The 18,133-nt window shown below is 37.9% G+C and overlaps 1 protein-coding gene across 2 annotated transcripts in view; it reads right to left on the bottom strand.

Moving 5' to 3' along the window:
* The window catches only part of LOC124613551 (bromodomain adjacent to zinc finger domain protein 1A), a 161,424-nt gene that overhangs the window by 66,489 nt on the left and 76,802 nt on the right, over positions 1–18,133 (bottom strand). For both annotated transcript variants that reach the window (XM_047142263.1, XM_047142264.1), the window contains 5 exons: positions 12,786–13,145; positions 12,387–12,566; positions 12,175–12,270; positions 12,033–12,081; positions 1,096–1,284 (listed from right to left, as the gene is read on the bottom strand). In XM_047142263.1, coding sequence (XP_046998219.1) covers positions 1,096–1,284; positions 12,033–12,081; positions 12,175–12,270; positions 12,387–12,566; positions 12,786–13,145 — 874 coding nt within the window. The remainder of the gene's footprint in view (positions 1–1,095; positions 1,285–12,032; positions 12,082–12,174; positions 12,271–12,386; positions 12,567–12,785; positions 13,146–18,133) is intronic.

The raw sequence follows: 18,133 nt of genomic DNA, 5'->3' as shown, positions 1-18,133 counted from the left end.
GACGGATAGAAAAAAATAAATAAATAAATAAAATAAATATAAATCACTTCATATAGTAATGAAACAAAAATCTGGATATGTACAACAGAAGTAAAATCCGGTACACTTATTAGATTGAGTGCACTGCACAGTACAACAGCAATCCTGCTCAGTAAAACAGTATTTGCATGGAGGTGTTAAAAATGAGGAAAACTTCTGATAATTGCTATAAGAATATTCCTAAGTACTGGGTACATTCAATCAGCAGCTGTTTTGAGCCCTCACATTGTTTTTGGATATAGCACCAACCCAGCTGTTCATGAGCAAATTCTGAATCTTGCAATGTCACCAAAAAACACATACATATTGTTACTGGATCAACCAGAAACTGGATTTGACAAAAGCTTCTTGGCAGAACAAAAACATTAAATATTTTCAAGCTAGCAAATGAAAAGTAATAAGTTCATAAATGTAAATACATCTACCGAAAAGGTTTTATCCTTGCGGAGAATTATCCAAAACATCCAAACTGGAATAACTTAACCACACCCTTTATCAGTTCTTCAGTGACTGTGACTGTGACTGGAAACGAGGAATATTCTACCCAAAATCCTTGCCATAACTCTAAAAGTGATATTTTGCCATCCACCTGATCCACTCCTTCCCCTTTGCCACATGGGTCAGACCCCAGTCAAACAACCACCCTACAGACCCACCAAGCACATACTATTTCAGTCCCATTACAGGCATATCCTATTCATTCCAAGAAAGTTCATCATTATGTGCTTAGTATCAATAAATGTGAAGGGAATGGAAAAGTAAATGCAACAGAGTTGCGTACATTTATTTAATAGTAGTTTAAGACATCAAGTAATCACAGGAAGAAGATTTGTGAAGATGATTATCCAAGGACAAGGAATGAAAACAGGTTGGCAGGTCGGTAACATTCCAACCTTCATTGCCACGGGGAGAAAGTATTACGATTGCAAAACATTAAACAAAACAGATTTTCTTTTGCTTTCCACATAATAATTATGGACAAATCTAACTAGTATCAAAAGCTTACATTGTGAATGAACATGATTTCAACATTACAAATGCAAAACTGGAAATTACCAAGTGGTTTCTGAAGATATCTCCTATCCACACAATGGGCGAGCTGCAAAATTGCAGTAGCCAACCTCTTGACAGCAGGGTGCTCAGCGACACTCTCTTGCTGGTTCAGAGATGGGTCATTACCGAGCATTCGTCCTGGATCTTTATAACTCAGTTCAGAATCAGGTGTTGTTGATCGGCTGTCTGGAACTGTAACACAGAATTACTGCTTTTATACAAGTAGAACAACATGCCAAACAAATCAAGTTAAGAAGGTGAAAAATTAGCAAATCTATTAAATCCATGGGGATAGGTGATCAATTGTTATTTATTGGAGGGGGGTTCAGCATGAATGAAAAACAATCTTTTTTCCAACACTAATTTTGTTGAATGCTTCACTGATAACTAAATAATTTATACTGTCTGAGCCTATACGATCGGGAGTAACTGCTAAACTTTAAAAGCAGTGGCTAGACGACACCGGACAAAAAGGACAGACCAGCCACTCATTAAAATCTTAGCTAATTACTTTGGGATAGATCCCAGATAATGCACAATGTTTCTCCACAATCACCTTATCTCATCTCATAAACTATAACAGAATGCAAGCTGAGAGCTGTCGAGTTGTCCAAATACGAGTATTAAAGTATTCAGTTAAAATGTGGTACTCAGAAAGGCCGGTATGCGAAAAACAAACTGATGTTTGTACCATATCAACTTCCTATCCTTGTCACATTAAAAGCATTTCTTTCCATCCTATTGATTAGAAGGCTGTTCATCGTATTCAGATACTTGTTTTAACATGCTGCATGTCTTTGTTTTAAATCTCCTGTCACTCACTGTGCCACTGAGACATGACTTTCCTCCTCAGCTACTAAGTAATAGTGTGAAAGTGTATGACATACTATACAGGACAGTGTTCCTTAGTCGTCCCAGGTTCTCCACTTGCTGGAATTCTGAAGTAACTTCATGCCCCTAATAACAACATGCACTTCTCTTGCTAAAGGGGAAGGTGTTCTGTAATTAATAAAACTCTTTTGTCCGAAAGTACATTTGAGTTCTGTGAAGTACACTATGAGAATCTGAGCAAATAAGAAATTCCTTCTGTTGGTCATAAACATCTGATCCAATTGCTTTAGGATGACATTAAAAAAGACAGCCAAATTCCATAAATGACCTGAAAACAACTCTCAAACCCATACTCTTGCTTTACTCAATAAATGTTAAGTTGCTCCACTCTTCTTACAACATATAGTGTGTCTGCCTAAAAACAGACCGGGAGCCCAATATATTTTGTACTAAATACTCAAGGTTAATCTATATGAAATGGCCAGAAACAGCAACAATATCTCGGGTGTAAAAAAACTGTACACTCAGCAGTGCAGGAAGCTGGGCCACTGGAACACCGTACTTTTGGATCGACCATGTCACTGATAGTCACTTGTAAATTTTTTACCCTTTCCACATAATCTTTTTTTCACCCTGTACTGCCACTACACTCTTAATATTTGCACTGGGAATAACCTACATAACATATAATGAAATTATGCCAATGCTAACTACAAAATAAACAATAGAAAATCCGGATGGAGCAATGACAATATCATGAAAAGGATAGACTGCTATTCACCCTATAGTGAAGATGATAAGTAGCAGACGGGCAAAATTATATATATGTAAACTGCTAACAGTCTTTTTGTTGTGTGTGCAACTTGACATGACTTTAGTAGCAATCTATGCTTTCCATAAACAATAAAACAAATTACACACACAACTCCACCATTGCCAGTCCCAAGCCAGGCCCTCATCTTGCAAGTGATGAGGAGGGAGCACTGGGAGGGGTAACAACCTTGCTTACAAAAGCTGGGTCCATTTGGCTCTGGACATCAGCACCCTGTCAGATGCCCTGTACTGCATTATAGGGAAACCCCAAAATCTAGATATGTCCAGTACTATGGTCAGCATCTATTGGTTTTGTGAGCTCAGCTGTGATTGAATCTTCTGGAACTCAAAACTACAGTAAAAATTATGAAAGATCCTTTGGATTTCACAGTTAAAACCTCAACACGAATCAATAATCACGACAGAACATTGGGAAAGAATCCACTACCCTGAGCTCCAGTCAGTAATAGTCCTGATCATTGGATTTCAGAGGATAAGGCATGTCATGAACAGAAGCTTCGGAGCTTCTCAAAAACCCTAAAGACTAAGGGAATATTTTACATGGGAACACTCAACACGAACACACTACTCAAACCAGGTATATTGAAACAACTGAAAAACACCAAGGATAAATTCAGTATCAAAATTCTGACAATACAGGAAACATGATTCTCAGATGAGAACCACTTTGACTTGGAACAGTACAGAATACACAGGGTAAAACGAGCCATAGCCACTGCGCGGGGTAGCTGCGCCACCTGAGGCATCTTGTCACGGTCCGCGTGGATGGAAAAACATGAGTGAGAAAATACTGAGAAAGATCTATGGGCCAGTTCAGAAGGAGGGGATTTGGATAGAGATACCAACAAAAGAACTGTGTCAACGGACAGAGGTAATTACAAAGAACATCAGGAAAAGAAGGGCAAAGCACTATGGGCACATACATAGGATCAATGAAAACAGACTAACCAAGAACACGGTGACAACTGCAGTGAAAATCAACTGGATATAGGAAACCATGGAAGACGTCCAAAAACTGAACCTCTCCACAAATGAGATGACAAGACGGAGGAAATACAGGGGGGAGAGGGGGGGAATCAGAGAACAAATTTCAGCAAACGCTCAAACAGAAGAAAACAGGAAAGAAGTGGGCAGAAGAGAGGAAGAAGAAAAGCAGCGAACATCTGAGAGGTTTTAATGGTAACATTAAATTCCCCATAAGGGGGAATTAACCTTAACAATGAATTACACGTACATTATAACACTGAAAATGTCATGTTCTGTCTTTCAATTAATGTATTTTGTCATTTAGGCCCACATTTCTTCAAAGCATCGTACTTTCCAAAGCACTTACCCAGATGGAGTCCTGGTTTTCTGGAACACATGTTGCAGCAGTAAAGTTTCCTTTCTACGAGTACCCCCTTTTACTCTCCAGTTACTGCAAATAGCACAATCCTTACCGTTACAATTTTCAATGAAAGATAGCTGTTTTGATTCTCCCTCCTTGTCATCAAAAGTACGAGTAGATGGACTTCCCCTCTTTCTTCTGCTTGTGTTCCATACATTTCCAACCATAGCTTTCAGGAGTGCCACTCTGTATTTCTTGCGGCTCAATTTGAGTTTCTACTTGCAAGTAGCAGCCAGATTGCGCAGAATGAAGCTATTGACTACTGTTACCTACAATAGCAATATAAACATCTAACATCACCACTTTTTTACTTCCTAATGAAGCTGTAGGACACAAAACACTGGTCAAGTATATTCACTACAGCTATGTTTTATTATCGTCACAAATGACTTTAGGCTTCAGGAACAGCTCCTCTCCGTTTTTCTTTTTGGCCATTCTTGTCATCAGCATAGTTTCAGTATTGAACCAAGTACTTAGCATGACAACACTGCGTTTGTCTTTCCACACGAATGCCATTACTTTGTCATCCTTCCTGTAGGCAGCAACTTCATGCTATTTCAACTTCAATTTCTTCTTGGTCAATTCAATTGGTAATCCTTTCCTGTTCTGTTCTGTTGAATCGTACCAGTTATGTAATGGCCTATGGCCAGCAGCTGCATAGCAAAATCATACCCGGTGTAGAATCTATCCACATAGAGATAGTAACCGCTGGCATTACCAGTAACATTTGTAAATTTGCCACACAAATCCATAACTATCCTATTCATAAATGAGGTTCCTGTCCTAACAATGTATGTGTAGTTGTCTCTCCAAAGTATAGTTCAAATTCCACAATATATGTTATTTGTCAGCCAAAACATAAACCCTCATGCCCCACTTTTTTGGCCTATTCGGATTGTAACACACTAAACCAATAGTACTCTCATCAATGCTTATGTGTGTTCCTGAAATGCAAATTTCTCTAAACTTGTTACTTTTCATTGTCGTCTTCAGTTAGTCCAGCAGGGAGCATCCAAAAAATTTGAAAAATCTTTCTCAACTGAATGCATCTTTATAAAATGAACACTTCTGTGTCCATTCTTCAGTGAAGTAATTCTGAATATTGGGCTTAGGATTCACGCCCATATTCAAAATTATATTTGTATTTTTGTTACCTCTTTTATCAGTTCATGGGTAAAAAAATAACATGAAAGATCCAATACCTCATTAGGACACTGAAGAGGGGTTTGAATCTGTTCACAACAGTGAAATTGGGTTTTGCAAAGTCCAGTTGATTTCCGCATTTTCACCATCCATCAGAAGAGGGCTAGTTGTCAATGTTTTACTTGCAAACTCAGCACATTCATCTCTATCAATTTCTGTACATTCCACTGTCAATGTTTTGTAAATTACAGTAGCTGTTGTCTTTGCTCAAATCACTCTTACTTTCATCCAATATCTCCAACATCGCTTTAGGATTATTAAGTAAATTCACCATTTTTGTTGTTATGGTTCTGCAAACCACCTTCAGATTTTTGGAGTGAACTAGAAACGTGAAAACAAGACAATAGTGGTATGCATGACAAATGTACTTCCTCATAGTTATTTGCTTGCTGACAGATGACAGAACACTTCACTTCAAGGCATCCAGCAGTGGGAGCTCCAACAAACGAGTTATAGCGAATTGAAGTTTGTTGGGCGACACCTGATGTGCGAGTGTTTCGATATTTATGCAGTCTGGGCTGGCCAACTGGTCAAGGGTTAAAAATATCAGTCACCTTGATCAAAGAGTGCTTCTACTCTCTACAGTGAGAGGTCTTCACTATAGTGGAGGCCAAATTAGGCCTAAAATACTTACAATAATCATGGAGCTTAACAAGGAGATGGCTAATATGTGTGGGAATCGGCCCAAGTATGAAGGCTGAGCCAGTGGACAGTACAACATAGATAACAGAATAGTAAACAAGCATGCAGCTAAAATGGTTCAACACTGTGAAGTAAGGTGTCATTACAAGTGTAATACTCTCCGCTTCTGAACACATGTAGGAATAGGTGCTGAAGAAAGGATACAAATCAACAAATACTATAAAACCTGAGGAAGGCCACGTACTACCAACTGAGAAGTGCAGGATAATGCACACAAAAACGCAAAAGATCAAGTCAGAATAATACAAGCAGCAATGCAACTGACAATTTGGCTATTGGACATACTTGTTTGAGCAAACAAACTACACGCAAGGCAGGCCTCAGAAGATTCAGGTCAAAGATCAAAAACCGAAGAAAATTTTGCTAGAAAAGCTACAGGAATCTGAGGCAAGAGTTCCAAGAAAACTTGTGATCACTAAGAATGGATAGCTGGGAGTTGTTTGTGGCACAGATATTATGTCTTGATCCACAGGGGAATACCACACAAAATTTTCCTCCAGAAAATAAAATCACCAAAAATAATGTTAACATTAAAAAAGAGCTAATGTAAATATAGCAGAACTGGCTAAAATGGGCTCAATTATCAAGTAATGTTGGGTTCCCAGATAATATTGAAAAGGCTGGTAATAATTACCATGGAAGACTGTATAACACAAGCAGGAGGTATATTCTGGTAGTAGAGTACCTACGTAGAGGGGGTAATACTGAAACAGAAGAACAAATTATCTGGTTCAAATAGGATTCCTGTAAAAGTACAGCAAGCTCTTCATGTGTAAATTATCTCTTACTTATGTTAGCTGTACAATGCACATTTATTACTGGGCAGAATACCAATAGTGTAGGAAAAAGGCAAACATCATTTAAATTTGAATGTGAGGAAAGGTCCTACAGGCTGTTTTAGCAAAAGAGCCTGAAAAACTATTCTGTAACAAACAGCAGAACAAAGAATCAGTTTGGTTTTACAAAAGGATCATTGATAGAGAATGTTACTATAGTAAGAAACGTCAATACAAATACATGGTGACCATAAGAACATTATATTGCTAAAATTTCTTGTGTGTGCTGTTCTGCAGCCTCAACAAATTGTATAAAATGGATACTGTTGTAATAGGATTCATCGGAGCTGTTTTCTTATATTTTATTTGTGACTACCTGTTGGTGGCCAACATTTTTTGACCTCCTGAGGAAGTTTAACCTCAAGATCAACTTAATTGTAAAGAGAGGTAACATTCACTAAATCCTGTCCACAATGATCCATTATTGGTCATGTGTTCTGGGGTCATTAATGATGGGTACATTTCTAAGAAAGCTATAAACACATGAATCAGTCACAGCTATGGTTGCGTATACTGATGATGCTATGATCTTTGAGTAGAGTAGCTTGAAAGGCAATCTGGAAACAGGTTGTAGAATATTTCTTTATTAAGAGGAGAATTAGGTTTTAATAACTTGTTGATGAGATCACTGGAGACAGAAGTTCTTTAAAGAGTTGCCTGACAGGTGCCACGGGGTATAGGTATAACAAGCACTCCTAAATCTTACATCTACACCTACGCTCTGCAAACTGCATAAGTGCATGGCAGAGGGTACACCCACTGTACCAGTTATTACGGTTTCTTCTCGTTCGATTCATGTCTGGAGCATGGAAAGAATGAGGGTTTGAATGTCTCTGTGCATGCTGTAATTATTCTAATTTTGTACTCACAATCCACGTATTCAAAATCCATATGCGAGTGCTACGTAGGGGATTGTAGTATATTCCAAGAGTCGTCATTTAAAGCCAGTTCTCGATACTTTGTTAGTAGACTTTCTCAGCATAGTTTACAGCTGTCTTCAAGACTCTGCCAGTTCAGTTCAACATCCCTGTGACACTCATCCCATGGGTCAAACAAACCTGTGACCATTCGCACTGTTCTCCTCTGTTTGTGTTCAATATCCACCGTTCGTACTATTGGGGTACGTTTCCCACACACTTTGGGAATATTCAAGAATGGGCTGCACAAGCGATTTGTAAGCAATTACCTTTCTAGACTGACTGCACTGCCCTATCACTTGCTTTATGTATGATGAGCCGGTGTGATCATTCCATTTCATATTTCTGCAAAGCGTTACACCCAGATATTCGTATGCGTTGGCCGATTCCAAATATGACTCATCGATATTATAGTCATTTTCTCATTTTGTGAAGTCCACGATCTTATTTCTGAGCATTTAAAGCATGTTGCCAATCTCTGCACCATTTTGAAATCTTATCAAGATCTGACTGACTATTTACGCAGCTTCTTTCAGACAGTACTTCATTATAAATTTCATTCAGCAACTCTTCTATCTATACTTCTATAGGGCATTCAACTGTTTTCTGGAAACAGTCTTAAATGGTTAATTATATCGTTTTATGCTCATAACATGCTTTTTCCCCCTCCTGAATTTCAGTACTCTTTTATAAAAACAGAAATGAAATTCAAATAATTTGAAAGCCCGCTAAAACGTTCCATTCAAGGCATGTGATGCCCATGTTGTTACTGGCTAGCTCACTGCTGCTACTGTCATAATGCTAATTCTCAGTGATGTCTTGTTTTGGAATTCACATTTTGGAAAACAAATTACAAATGATGCGTAGTATCACACTGTAAAAACTGTTGAAAAATTGTTTGTTTCTGAGTGTTCCAAAGAACCAGGAGGCACATAAAAGATTATCACACTGTACTGGCAAAATGCCGCCATATCAATATCCAAGTTCTCTTGCTTAACGATGTCTTGCACTCTGATGAAGTTAACATTAATTTACCTCCGAGACAGACTTTCGCACTGTTACGAAGTAGTATATTATCATTCAACAACATTAAATTCTTAGTAAAAATTATCATTATACCTGCTTCCTTGCACATTATTTGTTAGCTCGGTTGATAAGACCGTTGGACTATCGAATATTAGATGATATCAATAGGTCGCTGGTTCGAATCCAACCGGCAAAAAATATTTTTACTTAGTTGTAAAACAAATCAACAGTCCTTCATATGAAAACCAAATCACAATTACAAAACTTCACCACACTGATTAGAAACGAGTATTATTGTGTTTTCCTTGGCATTTTCATGCGCTTGCATTAGCAATAGCTGTCCACACGTCACATTTAAAAAGATATTTTCTAATTAATGTGGCCAAAATCTTTACTTTATTAGAAACTTTTTTTTTTTTTTTTTTAAAAAAATCTTCATACTGTCCAGCTAGGATCCATATCGTTTAAGATTTTTGAAGTTTCATCATCTTATGTAGTTGACAATCTAGAAATAAGATATAGACCCATTCACAGAAGTTCTACAATTCCTAAGTTTTGAGTGAGTTTAATGATGTTGGAGGGAGCAGAAAGAGAGTCTCCGTCCTGGCACGTATTACCACTCCAAATGAGTGGGGCAAAAAATGCATAAACTTTCATACAGTTTCCACTATCAGCATTCATTAAATTCCTTTCTACTGTTACTTAAAAATCATCACTAAATGGCTAAACCATTTGCAGAAAAAGTATGTAAAAACCCAGTAACTTCGTCTCACACTCCTGTAACATGCACAGAGCTTTGTCTTACTCCTAGTCTGTGACATCCACCAGAGTGTCAGCCAGTAACACAGCGTTTTCGATCATGTGACCAAATCTTTATGTTTAATGATTTTTAAGCTTTAATTACATAGAATTAACAGATATTTTGTAAGACTGTTGACTGTAAATGTGATTTGAATGTTTTAATCACTCAGAACAACTACAATCCGAACCATATTTTCAGCACAGGAGAATAGTCTGTTTCTTTAGAAGTTTCTTTTCAGTGATTGTGTACCATGGATGGTCCCTCCCATTATGAACTGGGTACATACCTATTCAGTGAAGTGTCAACTATTTCTTTAAACTTGAGCCCCAGTTCCTCTACATACTACACATATTTTTTTAACACTAGAACCACAAGACTTTTTATATACCTAAAATCATGGCAGCAATAAAATTGTAGCTGGCTTAAAGGAGACCACTCACCAAAAAGCAGAAGTACTGAGTTGTCAATAGGTACACACAAAATGAAAGAAAACTTGCTAACCTAGGGAGAATTCCTTTTTCGAGCCAGAGTACAAATTTCATTTAAGGTCATTTTTATTTGTGTTTGGATTCATTTTGGGACTGACTACAGCAGAACATTTTTTGGCACCTATTTTTCAAAACAGCTGGTCTCTTAATTCTTCCCTAAAGTTCTGTAGGAGTTACTTACAGCCAATAACCTCCCCATAAATGCTCTCTACAGAAACCAGGCACCTCTTTGGGTGAAGTCCTACGTATGTGGTATTGATCACCTCCATCTCTGCTAGTTGCTTTCACTGAATATTTTCTAGCCGTCTGGTCCAGTATTATCTGCCCTATATTTCATTTTATTGCAGAATTTTACAGTTTCTGCAAAACTCTTGAGTCAGTCCAAATTACTACATTTAGATGTAGCAAACTGAGAACAAAAACAATTTTGTTTTCCTTGCTTTGATACATGGACAAGTCTGAGTCTTCTCTGTTCACCATGGCAGTTTAATAGAGTGACGCTTTTGACACTCTTACTGATTTCGGTATCACCCTTCTTGAATGGCCCACTGCACTCCACTAAGCTTATAAGCTAATTCTTTAGTACTATGGCCAAAACAATGGCGTGGAAACACCTGTTTTCAGATCCCTTCCACTTCTCAGGGATGATGCCAGAAATCTCACGATCACCTATTTAGAAAGGGTTTGATCTTCTAGTTGATGTTCATCCTTTCCCAGGCATGAAAATTGGTTCAACAGATATTTATTTGATGTCTACATCTGATGCTAACTCAAATCTAATGACAAATTTATTATGTGTAAATCTGCATGTGGCCTTAGTGGTAAAGAACTGTACATGTGACGTTTTGTTCCAGATTGTGCAAGGAACAAATTTCAATGAAATGATTCCAAATTCCTGACACCAAAAGAAACTTGACTGTTTTGTCTTATTTACCTTTGCGCCCAGACACCAAAGCACAAAAATTAATTTCAAAATCTCGTTTTAGATTAAGCAATGGAAATTCCATGTAGGAGATTCTATGATGAACAACCTGCAGTCCACGTGTTTCAACCACAGGCATACAGAGGTGTAACAAATGCAACTAGCCCTGAAAGAGAAAAAACAAATACTGTTGTTTCCACATTCCCTATGGACATTGGTGGTCTCTGTGCACAATTTATATGTTCTAGTGTTGTGACATCTAGGAACAGCTGCCAGGAATTAGCAGTCCTACAAATTTTGATGATCCTCTTTGCAAGTTGCACTGGTCCTTTTTCCTGATATGACAGTTTGCTTTTGTAGTCTTCCATACGCATTCAAGATATAACCCCAAGTTAATGACTTAGAAGTAAAGGCGACCACTATCCCAAGTCACCTATACTTTTCTCAATTTTGGATTGGAAAAAGAAGTGAAGGTAACTGAATTTCACCCCTTCCTCAATGATATGCTTGATTGGATGGAAGTGTTTGTCTTGGTGAGATATCTGTGACTGCTGAAACTTATCTGCCCACATCACAATTAATGTCACTTTATTCAGCACAGCCTGGAATATAATGGTCACTGCCAGTTTCTAGTTGTCTTTCAATTAGAGTATATTTGGATTCCTGTTCTGAAACACACTGCAAGCTCTGAAACTCTCTGCAGATGTTCTGTGTATTCAATTATGTCCTCCTCTGACAATTTGAAGGCCATTTTCAATATCTGTATTCATATAACCAAGCAGTTTTGGTGTAATGAGATACAAAAGCATGGGAAAGATATGTAGGAAAGTAATGAGAACAATAATAAGGGAGGTCAGGCTCTGTTACAAACAGCTACTGCAAACAATAAAATTGTGTCCATGAGGCAATTTTGATTGCTATTTTACATTATTGCACAAGATTCTGGGCTCACAAGCTGCTACTGAAAACAGACATATAAGATACTGACTTACCTTCATATTTAATGATTTTCTCAACTGGAGTATTACTGATCTGATCATTCTGTAACAAGAAATATATTTGATCACTTAAGGTACAAGATACAATTGCCCACAATAATAATCGAAATAAGTGAACTAAAATTAAACATCTTACTCTTTTGTCATTCCACACTTTATTTCTATCTCCTGCTCTTGGTATGTTGTCATATTTTCTTTCAAGAAGTGCTGTTCTCCACTCTTGACGTGGTACCTGCAATCGAAAATGAAACAAATGTTTACTATCAATTATTAAAGGCAGCTACACCATTGTATCTCTGTTCTGCTTAAATGGTCACATTACTGCATGCTGAATGCAAATGGTGATACCTTCAATGCTCCCAGACCACCAAGATGAATCTTTTCCTCTAGTTCCAGAATGCAGTCTCTGACATAAAGTTCAAAAATTTCAATTATAGGTGTTCCAGGCGGAAAGCTAAGATTTGTGTCGTCATATTTTGTAACATTTCTGACAGGTTTCCTTTGGGCCAGTGCTTCATTTACATCCACCTATTAACAAATATTATACAAAATTAAGGTGGAAATGCTCGATATCATATCATTCACTATTTGTATCGACATTCTTATATTAAAATGTCAATCCGAACTAAGTTATATACCTTTTTTTTATATAAATATTCATTTACTTCGTGATAAATTAAAATTCTGTTTCTGACACAACACTTACAAGTTACCTGTAACACAGAAATAAAGAATGGTGGTTCTTACATATGAAGGATTCAACTTGTGTGTAGGGCAGCGAGGAAAATTCTCCACAATATATGGCTGTTCGTGTATTAGATTCTGCCGCAATTCACTCTCCCGGATGCCTCGACGATTAAGGCTTCTTATAAGGTCTCCTATATCTTCTTCACGACAGTAGAAACTCCACACAACATTCTGCCTTGGATTATGTACAGGACATGTACTACTAGCAGTACACACTAACAACTGTGAGGATAATCTTCCACCGTCATCTTCAACGCTGCTTTTTGAATCACGTCGAGCTGTTAATGGTCCATTCTTCTCCAGTAGTAGCTTCTTACTGGGGCTGCCTGGAGCTGAGATGCGTGCTGACAGGACATTCTCCTTGAAGAAAGAAGTATTATTACTTGTTTAACTCTTTAATGTGTAGCAATGCATTTACTACTTCTATACACCAACTTCACAAGCAACTGTTTTACAATTTCACAAGCTACCAATGAAACTGAATTAAAATACACCCTTTAGACATAGTAAACTCATGTTTAATACAACTTGTTTTCTAGACAGGCTCCTATCATACTGCATGGCAAGTTAAGCTTATACTCATTTTTAAAAAGGTTCTTTCAGACACACTATGAATATCTGTGTGAGAAACGCAAAATAATCCAGAAACAGAACTTAAAATTACTACACTGAATGTACTGTATTATCTGAAATTAGAAGTGTTCATTTCTTTTACCTTCATACCATTTTTTACTGCTTAAAATCTATCCCGTAGTTAAAATGTGAAGAAGAAACAAATAACTACCTGAACTTCAATTTTGTGATATGTCAAGGATCTAGCTTGAGCTCTTGTAGCTCCGAGAAATCGTGATTTCATAGTCTCTCTTACACAGGTCTGTACCAAAATTAGTCACACGTGGCGTCAATCCTCATTCTCCCTTCTTCAGTCAAATATTTTTCCCCTTCTTCCACCTAACAGAGCTCTACATATTGAGATGTAACTGATCATTTTGTAGACAGTGCTATGTTACCTTCTCTGTCCTTCCACCTGATGAAGAGTGGTCACAACTTCTAGTAGTTTTATTACACTGAAGAGCCAAACAAACTCGTATACCCGCCTAATATCATGTAGGGCCCCTGCAAGCACGCAGAAGTGCTGCAACATGACATGGCGTGGGCTTGACTAATGTCTTAAGTAGAGCTGGAGGGAATTGACACCATGAATCCAGGGCTGTCCATAAATCCGTAAGAGTATGAAGGGGGATAAATACGTAAGAGTATGAAGGGAGTGGAGATCTCTTCTGAACAGCACTTGAAAGGCATCCCAAATATGCTCAATAATGTTCATTTCTGGGGAGTTTGGTGGCCAGCAGAAGTGTTTAAACTCAGAAGAGTGTTCCTGGAGCCACTATGGAGTGATTCTGGATGTGTGGGGTGTCCCTTTGTCCCACTGGAATTGCCCAAGTCTGGCAGAATTCACAATGAACACGAGTGGATGCAGGTGATGAGACAGGATGCTTACATACGTGTCACCTGACAGAGTCATATCTAGATGCATCAGGGGTCCTGCATTGCCTCAGCTGCACACACTACACAATTACAGAGCTCCACCAGCTTGAACAGTTCCCTGATGATATGTAGGGTCCATGAATTCGTAACATTTGTCTCCATACCCGTAAATGTCCATCCGCTTGATAAAATTTGGAAACATGTTGCTTGGTCGGACGAGTCTCGTTTCAATCATCAACAGTTCAGTGTCGGTGTTGACGGGCCAAGGCGACGCATAAAGCTTCCTGTCATGCAGTCATCAAGGGTACACAAGGAGGCCTTCGAGAATTGTTGATGGCCCTGCACTGAAATCTGCAGCAATTTGTGGAATGGTTGCACTTATATCACACTGAGCAATTCTCTTTAGTCATCGTCGGTCGTGTTCTTGCAGGATCTTTTTCCAGCTACAGCGATGCCAGAGATTTGGCGTTTTATTGGATTCCTGATACTCACGGTACACTCATGTCCTTCACCACCTCCCACACTCCATTCCTGGTACACTTGTATGCCTAAGTACACTTGTTATCTTTTCTCTTAACATCTTCCCAACCACATCCTTGTGTTGTGTGTAAGATACAAACATCCCAGCAGCATCTAGGTGACTTTCTCTGTCCTCATATTTCCATATTATCCACGCTCTAGCTCTTGCCCATTAACCTCCACACCTTCTCTCTCTCTCTCTCTCTCTCTCTCTCTCTCTCTCTCTCTCTCTGTGTGTGTGTGTGTGTGTGTGTGTGTGTGTGTGTGTGTGTGAGAGAGAGAATGGAAAATGGGGAGGATCTGTAACACACATTTTAAGATTAATATTAGGAAGTATCAACAGATAACAGTGAAAAAAATAGATTTAACAATGATATAGAAAAGGTTTTTATTATAGTGTCGGAAGCTGCATTACTAAATCCAAATGAGCCATAGCACTACAGACAAATGGAACTGAACTCAAACAAAATGAGTGTAGTTACTGTTTTATGGCAGGGCAGTATAGAATTTGGAAAGCAAAAGCTCATCTACTGAACTGTTATCACATCATCATCATCATCATCATCACAGGGCATAGTCCATATTAATTCAGGCAGGCTAGGGAAAAATTTTACCTTCATAGTCTCTGATGTTATTGAATTTAGCATACGTTAAAATGAAGGTCTAACTAGGGAATATGTATTTTTTGTTTTGTTTTCTCCAAAAAAATTTCTGCTTAGAGACACAGCCCTCCAAACACCCACTGCACATACCATTTTGAAGATGTGAATATTGGAAAAATTTTTAAATGCCGTATCTCTGGAAGAGTTCTAGATATTTTGTTGGCTTTCTTAATTTGAAAGATAATTGCTTTATGATTACAAAGAAATTCTCCATTTGGGCTTACCTCTCAAAGTTCTTTTACTATAGCATTCTCAACTTTTTTTATAATTTATGGATTTTTTATTATTATTATTATTATTTTTTTCAAAATGTCAATCCACACAAATTTTTTTCCAGTTGATTAGTACCATATAGTTCTACATTCCCTGAAAAGGACAGCTTCCACTTTTAGATTGAACAGGTTTTATAAACAATTGAAATTTTTGCCATACATTAAACCTGTTTTATTACATTATCACATAACAGGTTCATAAAAATCAAAACTTGGTCTTATTTAACATAATTTCAGTTTTGAAAGATGAGTAAGAGACTCATTTTTCAAGCTTTTTAAATGGTTTCAAAATTTATGTGAAAGGTCAATTTATACAATTTCTGTGCACTGTGTTTTGTACTGAAATTATCCAGTCAATGAACTAAAAATGTGTTCCAGAGCTTCAGAATCTTCCTTTGATATAGAGTGATGCCTTCCTGTTGAACAAATAGGAACCGGAGCACTTAAAATCTTCAAAACATTGTGAACAGGAAGTGAGCACTGATGGCATTGTTGCTGTCCCGTCCTTCAGCTGGAAACCTACATCCAGCAGCTGGTCTATGTGGTAGCACAAAGTTCACTACAATATCGTTTAACTCATAACTGGTGTCTATAATCTCTGCAATCCACCAGTCACAGTCATACACACACGCCACAAACATCCCCCTTCTCAGGTTGTGAATCTGAATATTATCGTGCTGTTTCTGAAGTGTTGGCTGAACAAAGGAAATTTCTTCTTTCTTGCTCTTTAAAATGCATGCAATATGAGTCCAAAAATGTGTCTTCTGAATTCCTTTCACAGGAGTAGTTTGTTTGGACTGTTGTTCTTTTTTCTGCTCACGGAATTCTTCAATTTCCTCTTTGGACAAAAGAATGAGGGCTGTTGATGTGTAAGATTTCACGACTCTCATAAAATTCTCACCATTCTGAATTACAGCTGTATTTGGTCTGGAAAGATTATGTTTTGTAGCTTGGTGCTTCAGCAGGCCTCCTAGAACATCACAAAGCCCCTTCCTGTGACCAGCAGCACTGTATACCCAGTCAGTTGGCAAAAATGACTTACTCAATTCAAACACCTGAAAACAATTTTTAAAATGATTCGGAGCACCATCAGAAATAATGATGTTCTCTGCCCCTGTTTGCAGTTGAAGAATTTTGCACATTGCAGCAAAGCATGTGCTAAGTCATGTCCTGTGTCATCTTTTATAACTGCAACACTTTTAGTCTTGTTTTGAAAATATGACATTGTTCTTCTTGTGGGAGAATTACAGACCAGTTCTCAGCAAAATCACAGTGAAGCATTGAATATACTTCTTCAGCCTGTACACACCCTTTCATTCCTACAAGGTGGCGTAGTTGCAATTTCTTCAGATGCTGGTGTGTTACTGCTTTCACTGACCATTTACCAAGTTCATGAATGAAACTGACAAGGGCAACAGTTTTCTTAATTCATTTATTTTCCTGTCATGCCACCTATGTAATTTATGCAGAGTTATCTGCTACATCTTCCGGGGCAAGTGTCTGTAAAGACAGTCATCCCTTTCCAGGACAGTCACCACATTCTTGAATCAAGCTAGTCTCTTGCTCTACGTCACAGACTACTAATGACTTCACACACCCAATCAAGGTGTCACATGTCACGTGCTCCAGTAAGTTCTTCAAAGTTACCACACAAAGTTCAAAATTACCACACAAAGTTCAAAATTCGCACAGTACACACATAAACACACATATCTAGGTGGGTGTGGAACTACCCATTTAGGTAGTAGTGCACTGGCACTCTGGCAAGAACAGTCCCATTTATTTTCCCAGATAAAATGACTGCAATATTTGAACTTGAGCTGCTTCTACAGCATGACTGTAATAGGGATCTCGTCTTTCAAAGACTCCTTTTACAGACCTCACATTTCTTGATTTGTCTACCATGTACTTTGATACTGATGGAACATGGTTCAAAATTGTTTTCTTTGAAAAGTCTCTGGAATAATAGTTAAAACTTGCACATTTTCACTGTAGGATGTCCAGTATTCAACAGCTGAATTGATATTTGTGAAAAATTCCTGCCAAGAGGTGAAAGAGTGCTTTGGTTAATTTTCTTCTGAAAATGGAACTTCTACTTTGAAGAGTGTGGTTAGTTTTGCTGTAGGGTATTCATCCGTAGCTTTAGCAATTTCTCTGGGCTTTCTCGATGCATGGAGCTTATGACTCTACTTCAATGACCACGTTTTCTTGACAGGACTAACACCTACCTCTGTAGCCGATTGATTCAGGGTATTTAATTCTTCCTCTATTGTTGCAAAATCTGCACTATGGGAGGCTTCACCTTGTTCAGATACTGTCATTGTTGTTATTCTGTCAAAATATTTAGAACACAAAAAGTCATCACTGGAAACATCTTCACTCTGAAACAGAGTCTTCAAATGAGAAC

Source organism: Schistocerca americana, chromosome 4, assembly GCF_021461395.2.
Source record: "Schistocerca americana isolate TAMUIC-IGC-003095 chromosome 4, iqSchAmer2.1, whole genome shotgun sequence".
Classification (NCBI taxonomy): domain Eukaryota; kingdom Metazoa; phylum Arthropoda; class Insecta; order Orthoptera; family Acrididae; genus Schistocerca; species Schistocerca americana.
This window is presented reverse-complemented; position numbering and strand designations above follow the sequence as displayed.